This window comes from Macaca fascicularis, chromosome 16 (genome assembly GCF_037993035.2).
Source record: "Macaca fascicularis isolate 582-1 chromosome 16, T2T-MFA8v1.1".
Lineage (NCBI taxonomy): Eukaryota > Metazoa > Chordata > Mammalia > Primates > Cercopithecidae > Macaca > Macaca fascicularis.
The window spans coordinates 43347591-43362839 of NC_088390.1; the positions used below are offsets into that span (position 1 = coordinate 43347591).

The window sequence follows — 15249 nt, forward strand, 5'->3', positions numbered from 1 at the left end:
TGCTTCCTTAGCTCAAGTTATCACTTCAACAGAGTGAATTTCAGTAAGTCCGCTCTCCCATCATTTTCTCTATCAATTACACTTTTTTGTTTCATAGCACTTATTACTTTAGAGATTTTGCTTATTTGTTAACAATATCTGTTGTTCCTACTAAAATGTAAGCTTCGTAGGACGAGAAATCTTAAGATGTTGTTTACTAAAGTATCCCTCAAAGTCTAGAACAGTGCCCAACATAGGAGGATACTGATTAATATTTTTTAAAAGAATTTACACACGCCTGTAGTCCCAGCAGTTTGGGAGACCGAGCTGGGAGGATCGCTTGAGCCCAGGAATGCGAGGCTGCGACTGCGCCACTGCGCTCCAGCCTGGGCGACAGAGCGAGACCTTGTTTCAAGAAAAAAAGAAAAAAAAAAGATAAATAATGACGGAGTACACGGTAGTAAAATACCCCCTTCTCTCTCACCCAGCCAGGCTCCGCCTACGGGAGCCAATTACGCTCACGCCCTCTTCCGACGCTGTCAGAGGCCTGGGAAGTAATCTGCGCAGGCGCTGTAGAACGGTGGCGCTTTCTGGGTAAAGATGGACGTCCACGATCTCTTTCGCCGGCTCGGCGCAGGGGCCAAATTCGACACGAGACGTTTCTCGGCAGACGCAGCTCGATTCCAGGTACTGTGCCCAGGGGACCGAGGCCCGAGTAACTGAGAAGGAGCAGGAGCCTGGGAATGAACCCGCTGCGGGGGGAGGCCGGCGCACATGGACACGCGTGGCCTGGTTCTCACCCCCCTTGGGGTATTTTGCTTCCTTTTGTGTTCAGCTTACCTGCACACCTAGTCGGTTGAAGCTTTCTGAATGAGCTCTTTAACTATCCTGTTGTAGACCTAGTTGGGCCTGGCACGGAAACGCTGTTTCCTCCCTCTTACTCCAAGTTGGAATCCTCCTTTCAAAAGGAACTTTTTCTCCAAACCTAGAGGAAAGGAATTACGAAAACAGAAACAACCGAAGATGGAGAAAACAGATTCTCTCACTATAGTCTCCCCCAAGTTTGGCCTGGCAAGCGTATAGTTGTACCGGGCGTGGTTCTTTTTATTGCTTCAACCCCATGGCTTAAGTAACCAAGGAGAAGAGCGATTTATAAATGGGGGATTTTACCTAGAGAAGTAATAAGTGATAAATCGGGGGAAGTCAATTGGGCCCCAATTGTGGAAAATATTGAATGTCTACTTTGCTGTTTGAATGTGTATGTGTGTGTGACATGTGTTTCTTCTTTCTCTAACTAGTGAGTATGAACTCTGGAGCCAGATTATCTGGCTCTAAATGCTAAGTCTGCCAGTTACTAATTTTGAGACCTTCCTCAAGTTACTTAATTTCCGAATGTCTTGGTTTTCTCATTCGTAATGCTATTTACTTTATAGAGTTGTAAATATGAAGCAATTTAATATGTATAAACATGCTTAGAAATCTGCTTGACATTTAGTAAGCGTATGTGTTCATTGCTAATATTAATTTGTTACTATTATGAGGTCAGAGAAGATCTCTTCAGATTCTATTTGCCCAGACACTTGTTAGCTCGACAGATACTTGAAAAGGTAGAAAAGAGGAGTCATTGGACAATCTTGCTTGAATGAAAGGAATGGTCTTCTGTCGGTAGGTTTCATTTTAAATGTTTTGGGTTTTAGATAGGAAAAAGGAAATATGACTTTGATTCTTCGGAGGTGCTTCAGGGACTGGACTTTTTTGGGAACAAGAAGTCTGTCCCGGGTATGTGTGGAGCATCACAAACACATCAGAAGCCCCAAAATGAAGAGAAAAAAGAAGAGAGCCTAACTGAAAGGAAGAAAGAGCAGAGCAAGAAAAAAAGGAAGATGATGACTTCAGGTTAGTGTTTGATATCTGTTATGTGTTTTCGCTTTAATTTTGTTCAGTTATAAAAATAATACAGGCTTATGGTTACAAGTCAGACAATAAAGTCATTTGTCAGCTGATGGCACTCAGGTTATTTCCAGGTATTTACCATTAGAAATATTGTTACAGCAAAGATAATTTTAAGTAAAGATACTTACATGTGTAAATCCTTTCGTACAGGTACTGTTATTTCTGCAGAATACCATCCCAAAAGTAGCATCATATGGTGAAAGGGTATGTACCCTTTCTTTGAAAAATACTACAGAATGACTTCCCAAGTCCTTGTCAGTGCTGAATATTATTGGTGTTAATTTTTTTGCCAGGCTAATGAATTAAACTTTTTTTTTTTTTTTTTTTTTTTTTTGAGACAGAGTGTTGCTCTGTCGCCAGGCTGGAGTGTAGTGGAGCGATCTCGGCTTACTACAACCTCTGCCTCCTGGGTTCAAGCGATTCTTCTGCCTTAGCCTCCCAAGTAGCTGGGACTACAGGTACGTGGCACCACGCCCAGCTAATTTTTGTATTTTTAGTAGAGATGGGGTTTAACCATGTTGGCCAGGGTGGCCTGGATCTCTTGACCTTGTGATCCTCCTGCCTCAGCCTCCCAAAGTGCTGGGATTACAGACATGAGCCACTGTGCCTGGCCTGAAACTATTTTATATTTATATTTTTTTGATAAGTAGTGAGGTCGAGCTTTTTTTTTTTGAGACGAGTCTTGCTCTCTCGCCCAGTCTGTAGTGCAGTGGCACAATCTTGGCTCACTGCAAGCTCCGCCTCCCGGGTTCGTGCCATTCTCCTGCCTCAGCCTCCCTAGTAGCTGGGACTACAAGCACCCGCCACTGTGCCCGGCTAATTTTTTGTATTTTTAGTAGAGACAGGGTTTCACCGTGTTAGCCAGGATGGTCTCGATCTCCTGACCTCGTGATCTGCCTGCCTCCGCCTCCCAGTGTGCTGGGATTACAGGCATGAGCCACCGCACCTGGCTGGTCGAGCATATTTTTGTATGCTTTACTTGACATTAACATTTCACCTTTTGCAAATTGTTTGTTCTTACTCTGCCCATTTGGACAGAGGCGTTTTTTTTGGTTTTTTTTTTTTTTTTTTTTTTTGAGACGGAGTCAGGCTGGAGTGCAGTGGCAAGATCTCAGCTCACTGCAAGCTCCGCCTCCCAGGTTCATGCCATTCTCCTTGCCTCAGCCTCCCGAGCAGCTGGGACTACAGGTGCCCGCCACCTTGCCCGGCTAGTTTTTTGTATTTTTAGTAGAGACGGGGTTTCACTGTGTTCATCAGGATGGTCTCGATCTCCTGACCTCGTGATCCACACGTCTCGGCCTCCCAAAGTGCTGGGATTACAGGCTTGAGCCACCGCGCTACAGAGGCGTTTTTGTTTGTTTGTTTGTTTTTCTTTTCTTGTACTATAGGGCTATTTATATATTTTTTAAATCTATAATATAAAGTTTCCTAATCATTTACCTTTTTTTGGTAAACACTTGAGTTATACAATGATGAAAAGTAAAGTTCCTTCCTATTGTTTATCTCCAGTCCCATTTCTCCAGAGGCAGCCACTGTTAATCAGTTTCTTTTGTATTTTTCTGGGGCCACTCTATTCCCATGTATTTATGCCTGACTCAAAAAAAAAAAACAAATACTCTACATACTATGTCTATATACTTTGATTACTCTATATACACTCTGTTGGGAACCTCTCTTACTACCTTCCTCTTTTTTAAAAACAATGTATCTTGGAGGTTGTTTGGAATCAGTAGGAAGTACATTGCCTTGTTTATTTTAACACAGCATTGTATCCCATTGTGTATTGCATAATTGATTTAACAAGTTCCTTTGTGATGGATATTTGTAGTTTTCACATTTTTGCTGTTGTAGTTTTGAAGTGTCATACTACTTATCTTTGCATGTGTATGTGAGTATATCTGTCCCATAAATTCTTAGAAGTGGAATTGCAGAGTTAGCAAACAGATTTATCCACCAGAAACACTCCATCAGTAGGAAGTACTTTGCCTTATTCATTGTTAACCCAGCATAGTAGCCCATCATACACTGTAGGGATGCCCCATGATCAATTTGACATGTAACTGTGTGAGGGACATTTACGACATTGTTTGCATGCTTTTGCTGTTACAGTGCTGCAGTAAAAGTTATTCTTCCCTGGCTGCAAGGAAGTTTGATAAAACCTTTACCATGATTAATAAGAAAGACATGCCACAAACTTAGCAAAATGATTCAAATGTTGGGCCACCAGAAATATACAGCTGTGTACTGTAACCATTGTGGCAACAAACGTATTTAGACCATAGATGTATGATAAATGTGTAGGCATGTATCGATTATTATTATTTTTTTTGAGATGGAGTCTCGCTCTGTCGCCCAGGCTGGAGTGCAGTGGCATGATCTCGGCTCACTGCAAGCTCTGCCTCCTGGGTTCACGCTATTCTCCTGCCTCAGCCTCCCTAGTAGCTGGGACTACAGGTGCCTGCCACGACACTCAGCTAATTTAGTTTTTGTATTTTTAGTAGAGACAGGGTTTCACTGTGTTAGCCAGGATGGTCTCAGTCTCCTGATTTCGTGATTCGCCCACGTTGGCCTCCCAAAGTGCTGGGATTACAGATGTGAGCCACTACTCCTGGCCAGGCATGTATCTTTATTTATTTATTTGTTTGTTTGTTTGTTTATTTATTTTTGAGACGGAGTCTCGCTCTTTCGCCCAGGCTGGACTGCAGTGGCATGATCTCGGCTTACTGCAAGCTCTACCTCCCGGGTTCACGCCGTTCTCCTGCCTCAGCCTCCTGAGTAGCTGGGACTACAGGTGCCCACCACCGCGCCTGGCTAAATCTTTGTATTTTTAGTAGAGACGGGGTTTCACCGTGTTAGCCAGGATGGTCTCGATCTCCTGACCTCGTGATCCACCCGCCTCAGCCTCCCAGAGTGCTGAGATTATAGGCGTGAGTCTCTGCACCTGGCCGCATGTATCTGTTTTTAACTGGAAAATTGAAGAGCTTATGAATTAGTAATGATTTGGGTCATTTAGTACCAACTGTCTCATAAAGGAAACAAAATTTTTTTTAAAGTCATTCTACTTTGTGATGCCTTCCAGCAAGGTATAAGACTTTCCTCTTTTTGTAAATTTGTCTCTCCATATGCATTGTACCCTTATTGTATTACATTGTTCCCTTATCGTATTACATTGTTCATTTGTTTCTTCTTAATTTATTAAACCTCATATATTGAGGAAATTAGCTCTATGTCTAGCATATTATGTTTACAAATATGTTTCCAGATTGTCATATGTCACTTGTCTTGTTTATTTATTTACTTTTTGGCCTTCTGTGCATTAAGTTTGTTTTTTTAAAATTCTAAGCTGGCTCACTTCGTAATCCCAACACTTTGGGAGGCTGAGGTGGGCTGATCACTTGAGGTACGGAATTTGAGACCAGTCTGGCCAACATGGTGAACTTTCATCTCTGCTAAAAGTATGAAAAAATTAGCCAGATGTGGTGGTGCACACCTGTAATCCCAGCTACTTGGGAGGCTGAGGCAGGAAAATCACTTGAACCCAGGAGTTGGAAGTTGCAGTGAGCTGAGATCACACCACTGCATTCCAGCCTAGGTGACAGAAACAGAGCAAGACCCTGTCTCAAAACAAACAAACAAACAAAAAACAACAGCAAACTTCCATGTTTTCTTATTTGTTTCAATTTGTTATATTAAAATCTTTGACCCTGTGGAATTTTATTTGGTATAAGGAGTGAATAGGGAACTAAAATTTTTTTCAAATGTCTGAATAATTGTCTTAATACCATATGTTGGTGTTTTGTCTTATGTGGACTAATTGTCTTAATATCATATGTTGATAATCTGTGTTTTCTCTATTGGACTTTAATGCAACTTTAATTGTATACTGATTTTCCATATATATTCAAGTCTGTCTCTGGACCTCTTCTGTTTCTGTATTTGTATACCAATACCAGCTTGTTTTAATTACTATGGCCTTATATGTTATAAAATCCAGTAGAGTGGAGAGGCATACCAATATTTTAGGCAACTCAGTATTTTCTCCCTACAGTGATCTTCAGAATCATCGCAATCCCAATTAGAATTCTAGCAGAATTTTTTTTGTAGAAATTTCTGCTAAAGCTTTGGCTTTCTTCAAACACTCTCATAATAAGCAGATACTACTCTTGGGCCTTCCAGAAAGTCAACAAGCAAAGTGCCTTGCACATCCAAAAAACCTATTGCCATTGCCGTTGCCTTTGCTCTTGACTTGTCAACTTTTGCTTTGACTGGACCACTTCCACCTCTTGGTAGTCATTGGTTTAATTGTGCTTTGTCTTCATGATCAAACTGGTAAAACCATGTTTCATCTTCTGTTAAAGTTCTTCAAAGAAATGCTTTAGGACCTTGATCCCACTTGTTTAAAATTTCTTTTGAAATCTCTGCTCTTGTCTGCAGCTGATTTGGGAGCAGTGGTTTTGGCACCCATCAGATGGAAAATTTGCTCAACTTATTTTCATTAAGAATTGGTAGGTAGAAGTCCAGATGTGGTGGCTCATGTTTGTAATCCCAGCACTTTGGGAGGCTGAGGTGGGTGGATCATCTGAGGTTAGGAGTTTGAAACCAGCCTGGCCAACATGGTGAAATCCCGTCTCTACTAAAAATACAAAATTAACCAAGCATGGTGGCGCATACCTGTAGTCTCAGCTACCTGGGAGGCTGAGGCAGGAGAATCGCTTGAACCTAGGAGGCGGAGGTTCCAGTGAGCCGAGATCATGCCATTGCACTCCAGCCTGGGCAAAAAGAAACTCCGTCTCAAAAACAAATAACAAAACAAAGAATTGGTAGGGAGGCCAGGTGCAGTGGTTCACCTATAATCCCTGCGCTTTGGGAAGCTGAGGTAGGAGGATCAATTGAGGCCAGGAATTTTGAGACCAGATTGGGCAACATAGCAAGACTCCATCTATACAAAAAAATAGGGCCAGGAGCAGTGGCTCACGCTTGTAATCCCAGTACTTTGGGAGGCCAAGGTGGAAGGATTGCTTGAGGCCAGGAGTTCAAAACCAGCCTGGCCAACATGGTGAAACCCTGTCTCTACTAAAAAAAAAAAAAAAAAAAAAAAAAAAAAATTAGCTGGATATGGTAGCTGGTGCCTATAATCCCAGCTACTCGGGAGGCTGAGGCAGGAGAATCGCTTCCACCCGGGAGGCAGAGGTTGCAGTGAGCCAAAGCCGAGATCACACCACTGCACTCCAGCCTTGGTGACACAGTAAACTCTAAAAAGAAAAAGAAAAATTAGCTGCACGTGGTAGCGCATGTCTGTAGTCCCAGCTACTTGGGAGGCTGAGGCAGGAGGATTGCTTTAGCCCAAGAGTTTGAGGTTACAGTGAGCTGTGATCATGCCTGTGTACTCTAGCCTGGCTGACAGAACAAAACCCTATCTCGAAAAAAATATATATATGGTGTAAGCTGAAGCAGTTCAGATGGCTGTGGTGTTGGCTGTTGTTTCTGCTATTAATCAACAGTCCTCTTTAATTAGGGCATGAACAAGATGAATTTTTTCCTTATAAATTGACGTGGGTGGTCTGCTGCTATAGACTTCATCTTCAATGTTATCTTGTTCCTTCTTAATGGGTGGTGTGGTGCTACGGACTTCATCTTCAATATTATCTTGTTCCTTCTTAAAACAGGTTATCCATTTGTAAACAGCTGATTTCTCTGGGGCCTTGCCCCCATAATCTTTTCATAAAGCATCAGTGATTTCACTATTCTTCTCCCCAAGCTTCACTGTAAATTTGAAGTTTGTTCTTGCTTCAGTTTTAAGAAGAATTCATGTTGCTTTTTTCAAACTGCTGTCTTGTCCTTCTTAGTGTCCCAGACTGGATCCAGTTCACCCATATTATAACAAGTTGGTATGAGTTTATTTTGGTGCAAAAAATTTGAAATTTTTGCATAGTTTCTTCATAATATGGATTTTCCATGAACTTTTTGAAGGCCCCCTTATGTATAGATCAGTTAAAGAGAATAGCTAGTCCACAAACCCATGCATATATGGTCAATTAGTTCTCAACAGAGGTAAAAGGTAAATCAGCAGGGAAAAGAAAGTCTTTTCACAAACAGTGCTGGATCCATGTAGAAAAAACTGAACATCAAACCTAACTTTACATTGTAAGCAAAAATTAACTTCAAATGACTCAGACTGAAGTTTAAAACTATAAAAGTTCTAGAAGAAAACATAGGAAAAAAATTTTTGTGGCCTTGAGATATGTAAAGATTCCTTAGCACAACAGCAACAAAAATTTTTTAAAAAGAAAAAATTGATATATTGGACTTATCAAAACTAAAAATGTTCATTCTTCAAAAGATAACATTAAGAAAATGAAAAGGCAAGCCACAGATGGGAAAATATTCGCAAAATGTATATCAAGGGACTTGTATCTACTCACTAAAGAAGATAATACACATGGTGATAAGCACATAAAAGACATTCAACATCAGTAGCCATCAGGCAAATTAAAACCACAATACAATACTACTACATACTCATTAGAATGGCTAAAAATAGAAAGAGTGACTGTACCAAGTATGGGCAAGGATGTACAGAAACAAGCTCTCATAGTGTTGATGGTAAAATGGTACAACCACTTTGGAAAATAGTTTGACTTTTTTTTTTTTAAATTAAACGTATATTTACCATATTACCCAGCTATTCTACTTGTCAATATTTACCTAAGAGACAGGAAAATACACATCTTCAGGAAGACTTGTACACAAATTTTCATAGCAACATTACTTATAGCCAAAAGCTAGAAATGACCCAAATGTTCCTCAACAGGTAAATGATGAACTGTACCTCCATACAATGAAATACTACCTAGTAATAAAATGGTAAGTTGTTGATACATGCTGCAACCTAGATGAACTTCAGAATAACTATCTTGAGTGAAAGAAGCCAGACAAAAATTAGTACATATGACGTGATTCCATTTATATAAAATTCCAGAAAAGGCAAACTAATCTATAGTGGCAGAAATTAGATTGGTGGTTGCCTATGCATGGAGTGATGGATTATAAGGGGTCATGAGGAAATTTGGAGAAGTGATAGAAATAACCTAGAATGTGGTAATGGCTTTTTGGCTGTGTAGATATGTCAAAACTCATCGAATTAGATACTTTGAATATATGCAGATTATTGTATATATTTATGCCTCGGTGAAGTTGAAAAAAATTAAGAAATTAGAACTAGTCTTTGCTAGTTTTAGAACTAATTTAGAAATTAGAACTAGTCTTTGCTTTGTAGAACTAGTCTTTGCTTATTAAACTTAAAATTTTTTAAGTTAGGCCAGGCACGGTGGCTCACACCTGTAATCCCAGCACTTTGGGAGGCCAAGGCGGGCGGATCATGAGGTTAGGAGTTTGAGACCAGCCTGCCAACATGGTGAAACCCCATCTCCACTAAAAATACAAAAATTAGCTGGACGTGGTGGCATGCCTCTGTAGTCCCAGCTACTAGGGAGGCTGAGAATCACCTGGGAGACAGAGGTTGCAGTGAGCCAAGATCATGCCACTCCACTCCAGCCTGAGCAACAGAACAAGAGTCTGTCTCAAAAAAAAAAAAAAAAAAAAAAATTTAGGTTAGTCTTACATATTTATTCTCCCATACAAACTGTTAAGTCAGGTGGTCTAGTCACCAAAACAGGCCTCCCAAAGTGCTGGGATTACAGGCGTGAGCCACTGCGCCTGGCCAGTCATTGCTATTTTAAGTGAGATCTTTCATCATATTTATTTTTTAGTTGTTGGTTGTTTACATATAGAGAACCTGACTGCCTTATTGAAATTTCTCATTGTTTGGCCAGGTACGGTGGCTCACGCCTGTAATCCCAGCACTTTGGGAGGCCGAGGCAGGCGGATCACTTGAGGTCAGGTGTTTGAGACCAGCCTGGCCAAGATGGTGAAACCCCATTTCTACTAAAAATACAAAACAAAATTAGCCAGGCATGGTGGCGGATGCCTGTAATCCCAGCTACTCGGGAGGCTGAGGCAGAGAATTGCTTGAACCAGGGAGGCAGCGGTTGCAGTGAGCCGAGATCGCACCACTATACTCCAGTCTGGGCGACAGACTGAGACTTCGTCTCAAATTAAAAAAAAAAAAAGAAATTTCTCATTGTTTAAGGTGCTTTTCAATTAAACCCCTGTTGTTTTCAAGTATACTCAGTACGCTGCTGAAATAGCCAACAAAGGGAAGATAGTGAGCTTCAGAGCTCTGATCATAGCAACACAGAACTTGCCTTTTCATTTTCATTTTTATACATCCTATTACTTTCTCTTATCTAGTTGCATCAGCTGTACTTTTTCTTTTTTTAATGTGAAGGTATGGCTCTCTTGCTGCACATACACCCAAGATTAAAACCTTTTTTCTTTTTTTTTTTTTTTTCAAGACAAGGTTTTCTGTATTACCCAGGCTGGAATGCAGTGGCGTGATCACAGCTCTCTGCAGCCTCAACCTCCCAGGCTCAAATGATCCTCCCCGCTCAGCCTCCTGAGTAGCTGGGACTACAGGCATGCACCACCACCCACCCTTGGCTAATTTTTAATTTTTTTTGAAGAGACGGGTCCTCACTATTTTGCCTAGACCGTTAAAATCTTTTACTTTTTAAAAATATATTTTAGAAATTACTTCCCAAGAAGAAGGTGCTACTATACAGTGGATATCATCTGTAGAAGCAAAGATTGAAGACAAAAAAGTTCCGAGAGAAAGTAAACTCACTTCCGGAAAGTTGGAGCATCTCAGAAAGGAAAAGGTAGAAAAATGTTTTGGGGCCAAAAGTGTATATATTTTCTGACCTAGTGACTTATTCACTGGACTTGGGTTATTCTGTTGTTAACATGAATATAGTTTTGTGAAGACAGAAGGTTAATTACATTCATTTAGATTTTACTTTAATGAAAACTTAAAGCAAAGTAGACATTTGTGCTGTGGGTGAACATTTTAAAGTTTAAATTACAGATACGTATATAAAATTCTTGACCTGCTCAAGTTTCAAGATTGATAGTATGTTTAGAATTATGTTTTTAAAATTTTGTAACCCCTTTCAATAAACAAAATTTGACTCCCTTTCTTCTCTGTGTTGAGCTCACCGGTTTAGAAGGATTTCCTCTGACACAGATTAGGGAGTTAGAATTCTTAAAGAAGGTGTTTTATGACTTGGGATTAAGAGGAGTAGGATATGGAAGAAACAACAAATACACCCTTTTTGTGTCTGCTGTACACCTGCCATATTCCTGATGGAGAGGTGTGTTCAGCTCACTTCAGGGATTAGTATGGCAATGCTTCAGTAACCCAGAAACCAGAATTTGGCTGTCTCTGGTCCAGACAATGGGGAAACAAATCAAATCAACACTACTAGACTCTACTTTTTGGCATTCAGTTTTAATAAGCAGAGTTTTAGGGTAAATCATCAAAAAGCATTGATACTTGTATGCTAACCACCATATTAAAATAGTAGATGGATTCAATGGCTGACTTCTAAGAAGTTTATTTAAGGTTAGAAGTTATGACTGTGACAATAACACATTAATATGAAGAAAGCATAGACATTTTATGGAGGTTTTCTATGAAAGGGCATGAAATGTACCTAATATCTGTGATGATTTGGTTCTTGGATTTAACCAAAAGGTTTCATATGCTGCTAAAGGTTATCCCAGAAACTGTTAATGTTGCTTTATAACATCTGAGAATGTATTTATTTGGCCATATCCATAGGGGCCTCTTTACTTCACTTTTCAGATAAACTTCTTGCGGAATAAACACAAAATTCACGTCCAAGGAACCGATCTTCCTGACCCAATTGCTACGTTTCAGCAACTTGACCAGGAATATAAAATCAATTCTCGACTACTTCAGAACATTTTAGATGCAGGTTTCCAAATGCCTACGCCAATCCAAATGCAAGCCATCCCAGTTATGCTGCATGTGAGTATGAAGATCTAGAATGCCTGTAACATTCCTTCCTCTGTGTGTTTGCTCATTCTCTTCCCTCTCTTCTTGAAATTATTCTTTCCACCTTATCTCCCCTGTTAAAATCCTTCACTTCCTTTTAAGTTCATCAAATGCCCGTGCCTCCATAAAAGTTGCCTTGATCACTCCATCTAGATGTGATCTTCCTTTTCCAGTACCATTTCCTCCACACTGCAGTTCTCCTTGGTATTTGGTGTGTTCTTTTCCTTACAACATTTATTTTACATTTTACACTACTTTGGATTCGCACCAATCATATTTTTTTCATTTTACTACTGTGTAACCCCTTGGAGAATGGGGATTATGTTTCATTCGTTCATTGTTTATTTAGTTTATAATGCCCAGGAACTACTCCAGAAATACAAATGCTTTCTAAAGTTCTTGTATATAGCCTGACTTATTTTTCCCAATACTTTTTATAATTAAAGTACACTTTACATACAATAAAATGCATAGATTTTTAAGCGCCCTGTTTAGTGAGTTTCAGCAATGCATATCCTGTGTAACCACTATTCCAGTGAAGATGGAGAACATATGTATTACCCCAGACAATTTTCTTGTGCCCTTTCCAGTCAGTCCTCACCCTGCCCCTGCTCAGAGGCAATTTCTATTCTGATTTCTACTACTGTGTATTTCTTTTGCCTCTATTCTAGAGTTTTATATGAGTGGAATCACACATTAATCTTTTATTTCTGGTTTCTTTCACTTTGTGTAATGCTTTGAGATTCGTCTATATTACATATAGCAATAGTTTGTTACCGAGTAGTATTATGTTGTATGAATATACCACAATTTGTTATCCAGTCACTTGTTGATAGAGGTATGGATTAACTTAGGTTTTCGGACATTAAGTTTTTCTGAGGTTTGTTTCTGTAGCAATGAGAGTTGGGTTTTTTCCCCATGTAACCAAGATGGCCTTCAGTTCTGGTTTCCAAAGGATATAAGATACCTTTTCATCTATGCTAGTCCTTTTCATTTTCTTTGAGAGCTGTAATGAGAATACATTCATACATTTAAATGATGCTGTTGACTCATGTTATAGTAAATTTGCTTTTAATTTTTGTTTAAGATTGTTTCTGTCATGGCTTTAGCTTAAAGCTTTAAAAATCACAGTGGGGGCCGGGTGTGGTGGCTCACGCCTGTAATCCTAGCACTTTGGGAGGCCGAAGCAGGCGGGTCACAAGGTCAGGAGATTGAGACCATCTTGGCTAACACGGTGAAATCCCATCTCTACTAAAAATACAAAAAATTAGCCAGGCGTGGTGGCGGGCGCCTGTAGTCCCAGCTACTTGAGAGACTGAGGCAAGAGAATGACGTGAACCCAGGAGGCGGAGCTTGCAGTGAGCCAAGATTGTGCCACTGCACTCCAGCCTGGGCGACAGAGCAAGACTGCGTCTCAAAAAAAAAAAAATTCGCAGTGGGCCAGATATGGTGGCTCACGCCTGTAATCACGCCTTGTGGAATTTGCAAAGTGATATTTGGAAGCCCATGGAGGGCTTCCTCCCAGCACTTTGGGAGGCCAAGGCGGGCAGATCACGAGGTCAGGAGTTCAAGACCAGTCTGGCCAATATGGTGAAACCCTGTCTCTACTAAAAATACAAAAACTAGCTGGGCCAGTGACTTGTGCCTGTAGTCCCAGCTATTTGGGAGGCCGAGACAGAAGAATTGCTTGAACCCGGGAGGCGGAGGTTGCAGTGGGCCGAGATCGCGCCACTGCACTCCAGCCTGGGTGTCAGAGTGAGACTCTGTATCAAAAAAAAAAAAAAATCACAGTGAGTTTTTGAAAATTGTGTCCTATAAATTACTCTGTCCCTCAGGTCATTGCTATTTTTTATTTCTTCAGCCATTCTGTTTTTAATAAAACCTTCCCTAGTGATTGAGCAGTACAGATACCAGGACAAAAAGTTGGTTTTATAATTTTATTTTGACAATAGTTAAGTGGAAAAGAAAAGTTGAAATAATGGATATAACTTAGGTTATGAATTCTCTTTGGGTTTTAGTTATCTGTATTCTTTACAACCATTCAAAGGGAATTCGAGGGCAATGCTCAGAAACTTTGTTGGGGCGACGGTGGCATGAATGGAGGATGTTGGGAAAGCAGGTATGACTTGAATGAATGGATTCATTACGTAAAATTTTATTTGTTTTTTTCTAGGGCTGGTAGCATTATTTGACCAGGCTCTGAAAAACTTATGTCCTTTCTTTGTAGTACTTAATCATATCCTATTTTTTAGGGTCGGGAACTTCTGGCTTCTGCTCCAACTGGATCTGGAAAAACATTAGCTTTTAGCATTCCTATTTTAATGCAGCTGAAACAGCCTGCGAATAAAGGCTTCAGAGCCCTGATTATATCACCAACACGGGAACTTGCTAGCCAGGTATGACTTGTAGCTGTTGAAAAGAATGTGATTGGTGTTTACTTCAGTGATCTTTCTTATTTGAAGGTAATAAAAAGATCTTAAAAAAGCAAGGCCCGTGTCTTCTGTCATGGTCAAGTATCCTCTGCACAGCAGAGTGCTCTGGATCTTACACCATGTGGGCAAATCTTTTAAGTCTTTCTATAAGTTCCTAAAACACAATGATTTTAATATTTACACTTCTTTGGTAAATGCTTTAAGGTCTTTGAAGTTGAAAGGCTAATGAAATATAGTCCTTCTTGGACATTTATTTTTCTTATCTAAAAAAAAATGAATACTCATCTTAGTTTTGATTTTTATTTATTTATTTGTTTGGTTTTAGCCACAGATTCTTACTCTGTTACCCAGGCTGGCATGCAGTGATGTGATCATGGCTTACTGCAACCTCAAACTCCTGGCCTCAAGAGATCTCCCGCTTTAGCCTCTTGAGTAACTGGGACCACAGGCACATGCCACTGCACGTGGTTAATTTTTTTCTTTTTGTAGAAACAAGGTCTCCCTATGTTACCCAGGCTGCTGTTGAACTCCTGGGTTCAAGTGATCCTCCCACCTTGGCCTACCAAATTACAGAGCTTACAGGCATGAGTCATTATGCCTGACTCATCTCAGTTTTTTTTTTGAGAAAGGAAAAGTATACAGTGATCTGTTCCACCCTCCCAGTGTGCTTAATATAAAACACATACCAAGTATGAGATAGTCTTGTAATAGTACTGTGTGTGTATGTGTATATATATATGTATGTATATGTGTGTGTGTGTGTGTGTATATATATATATATTTTTTTTTTTGAGACAGTCATACTCTGTGGACCAGGCTGGAGTGCAGTGGTGCCATCTCAGCTCACTGCAACCTCTGCCTCCCAGGTTCAAGTGATTCTCCTGCCTCAGCCTCCCAAGTAGCTGGGAT

At 40.2% G+C, this 15249-nt stretch overlaps 1 protein-coding gene across 11 annotated transcripts in view; it reads left to right on the top strand.

The window, feature by feature from the left end:
* The first annotated feature begins 553 nt into the window (after positions 1-553).
* The window catches only part of DDX52 (DExD-box helicase 52), a 30782-nt gene continuing 16086 nt past the window's right edge, over positions 554-15249 (top strand). For 2 of the 11 annotated variants that reach the window (XR_012425544.1, XM_074019050.1), the window contains exons 1-7: positions 554-666; positions 1677-1875; positions 2083-2136; positions 2274-2390; positions 10579-10709; positions 11696-11881; positions 14161-14304. Coding sequence is in view for 8 of the 11 variants with exons in the window: in XM_074019050.1 (XP_073875151.1) it covers positions 11837-11881; positions 14161-14304 (189 nt within the window). In the remaining 3 variants the exon portion in view is untranslated. Of the gene's footprint in view, positions 667-1676; positions 1876-2082; positions 2137-2273; positions 2391-6366; positions 6438-10578; positions 10710-11695; positions 11882-14160; positions 14305-15249 lie in introns of those variants that run through there. The other 9 variants (XR_012425542.1, XM_045376111.3, XR_012425543.1 and 6 more) reach the window with 7 other exon arrangements.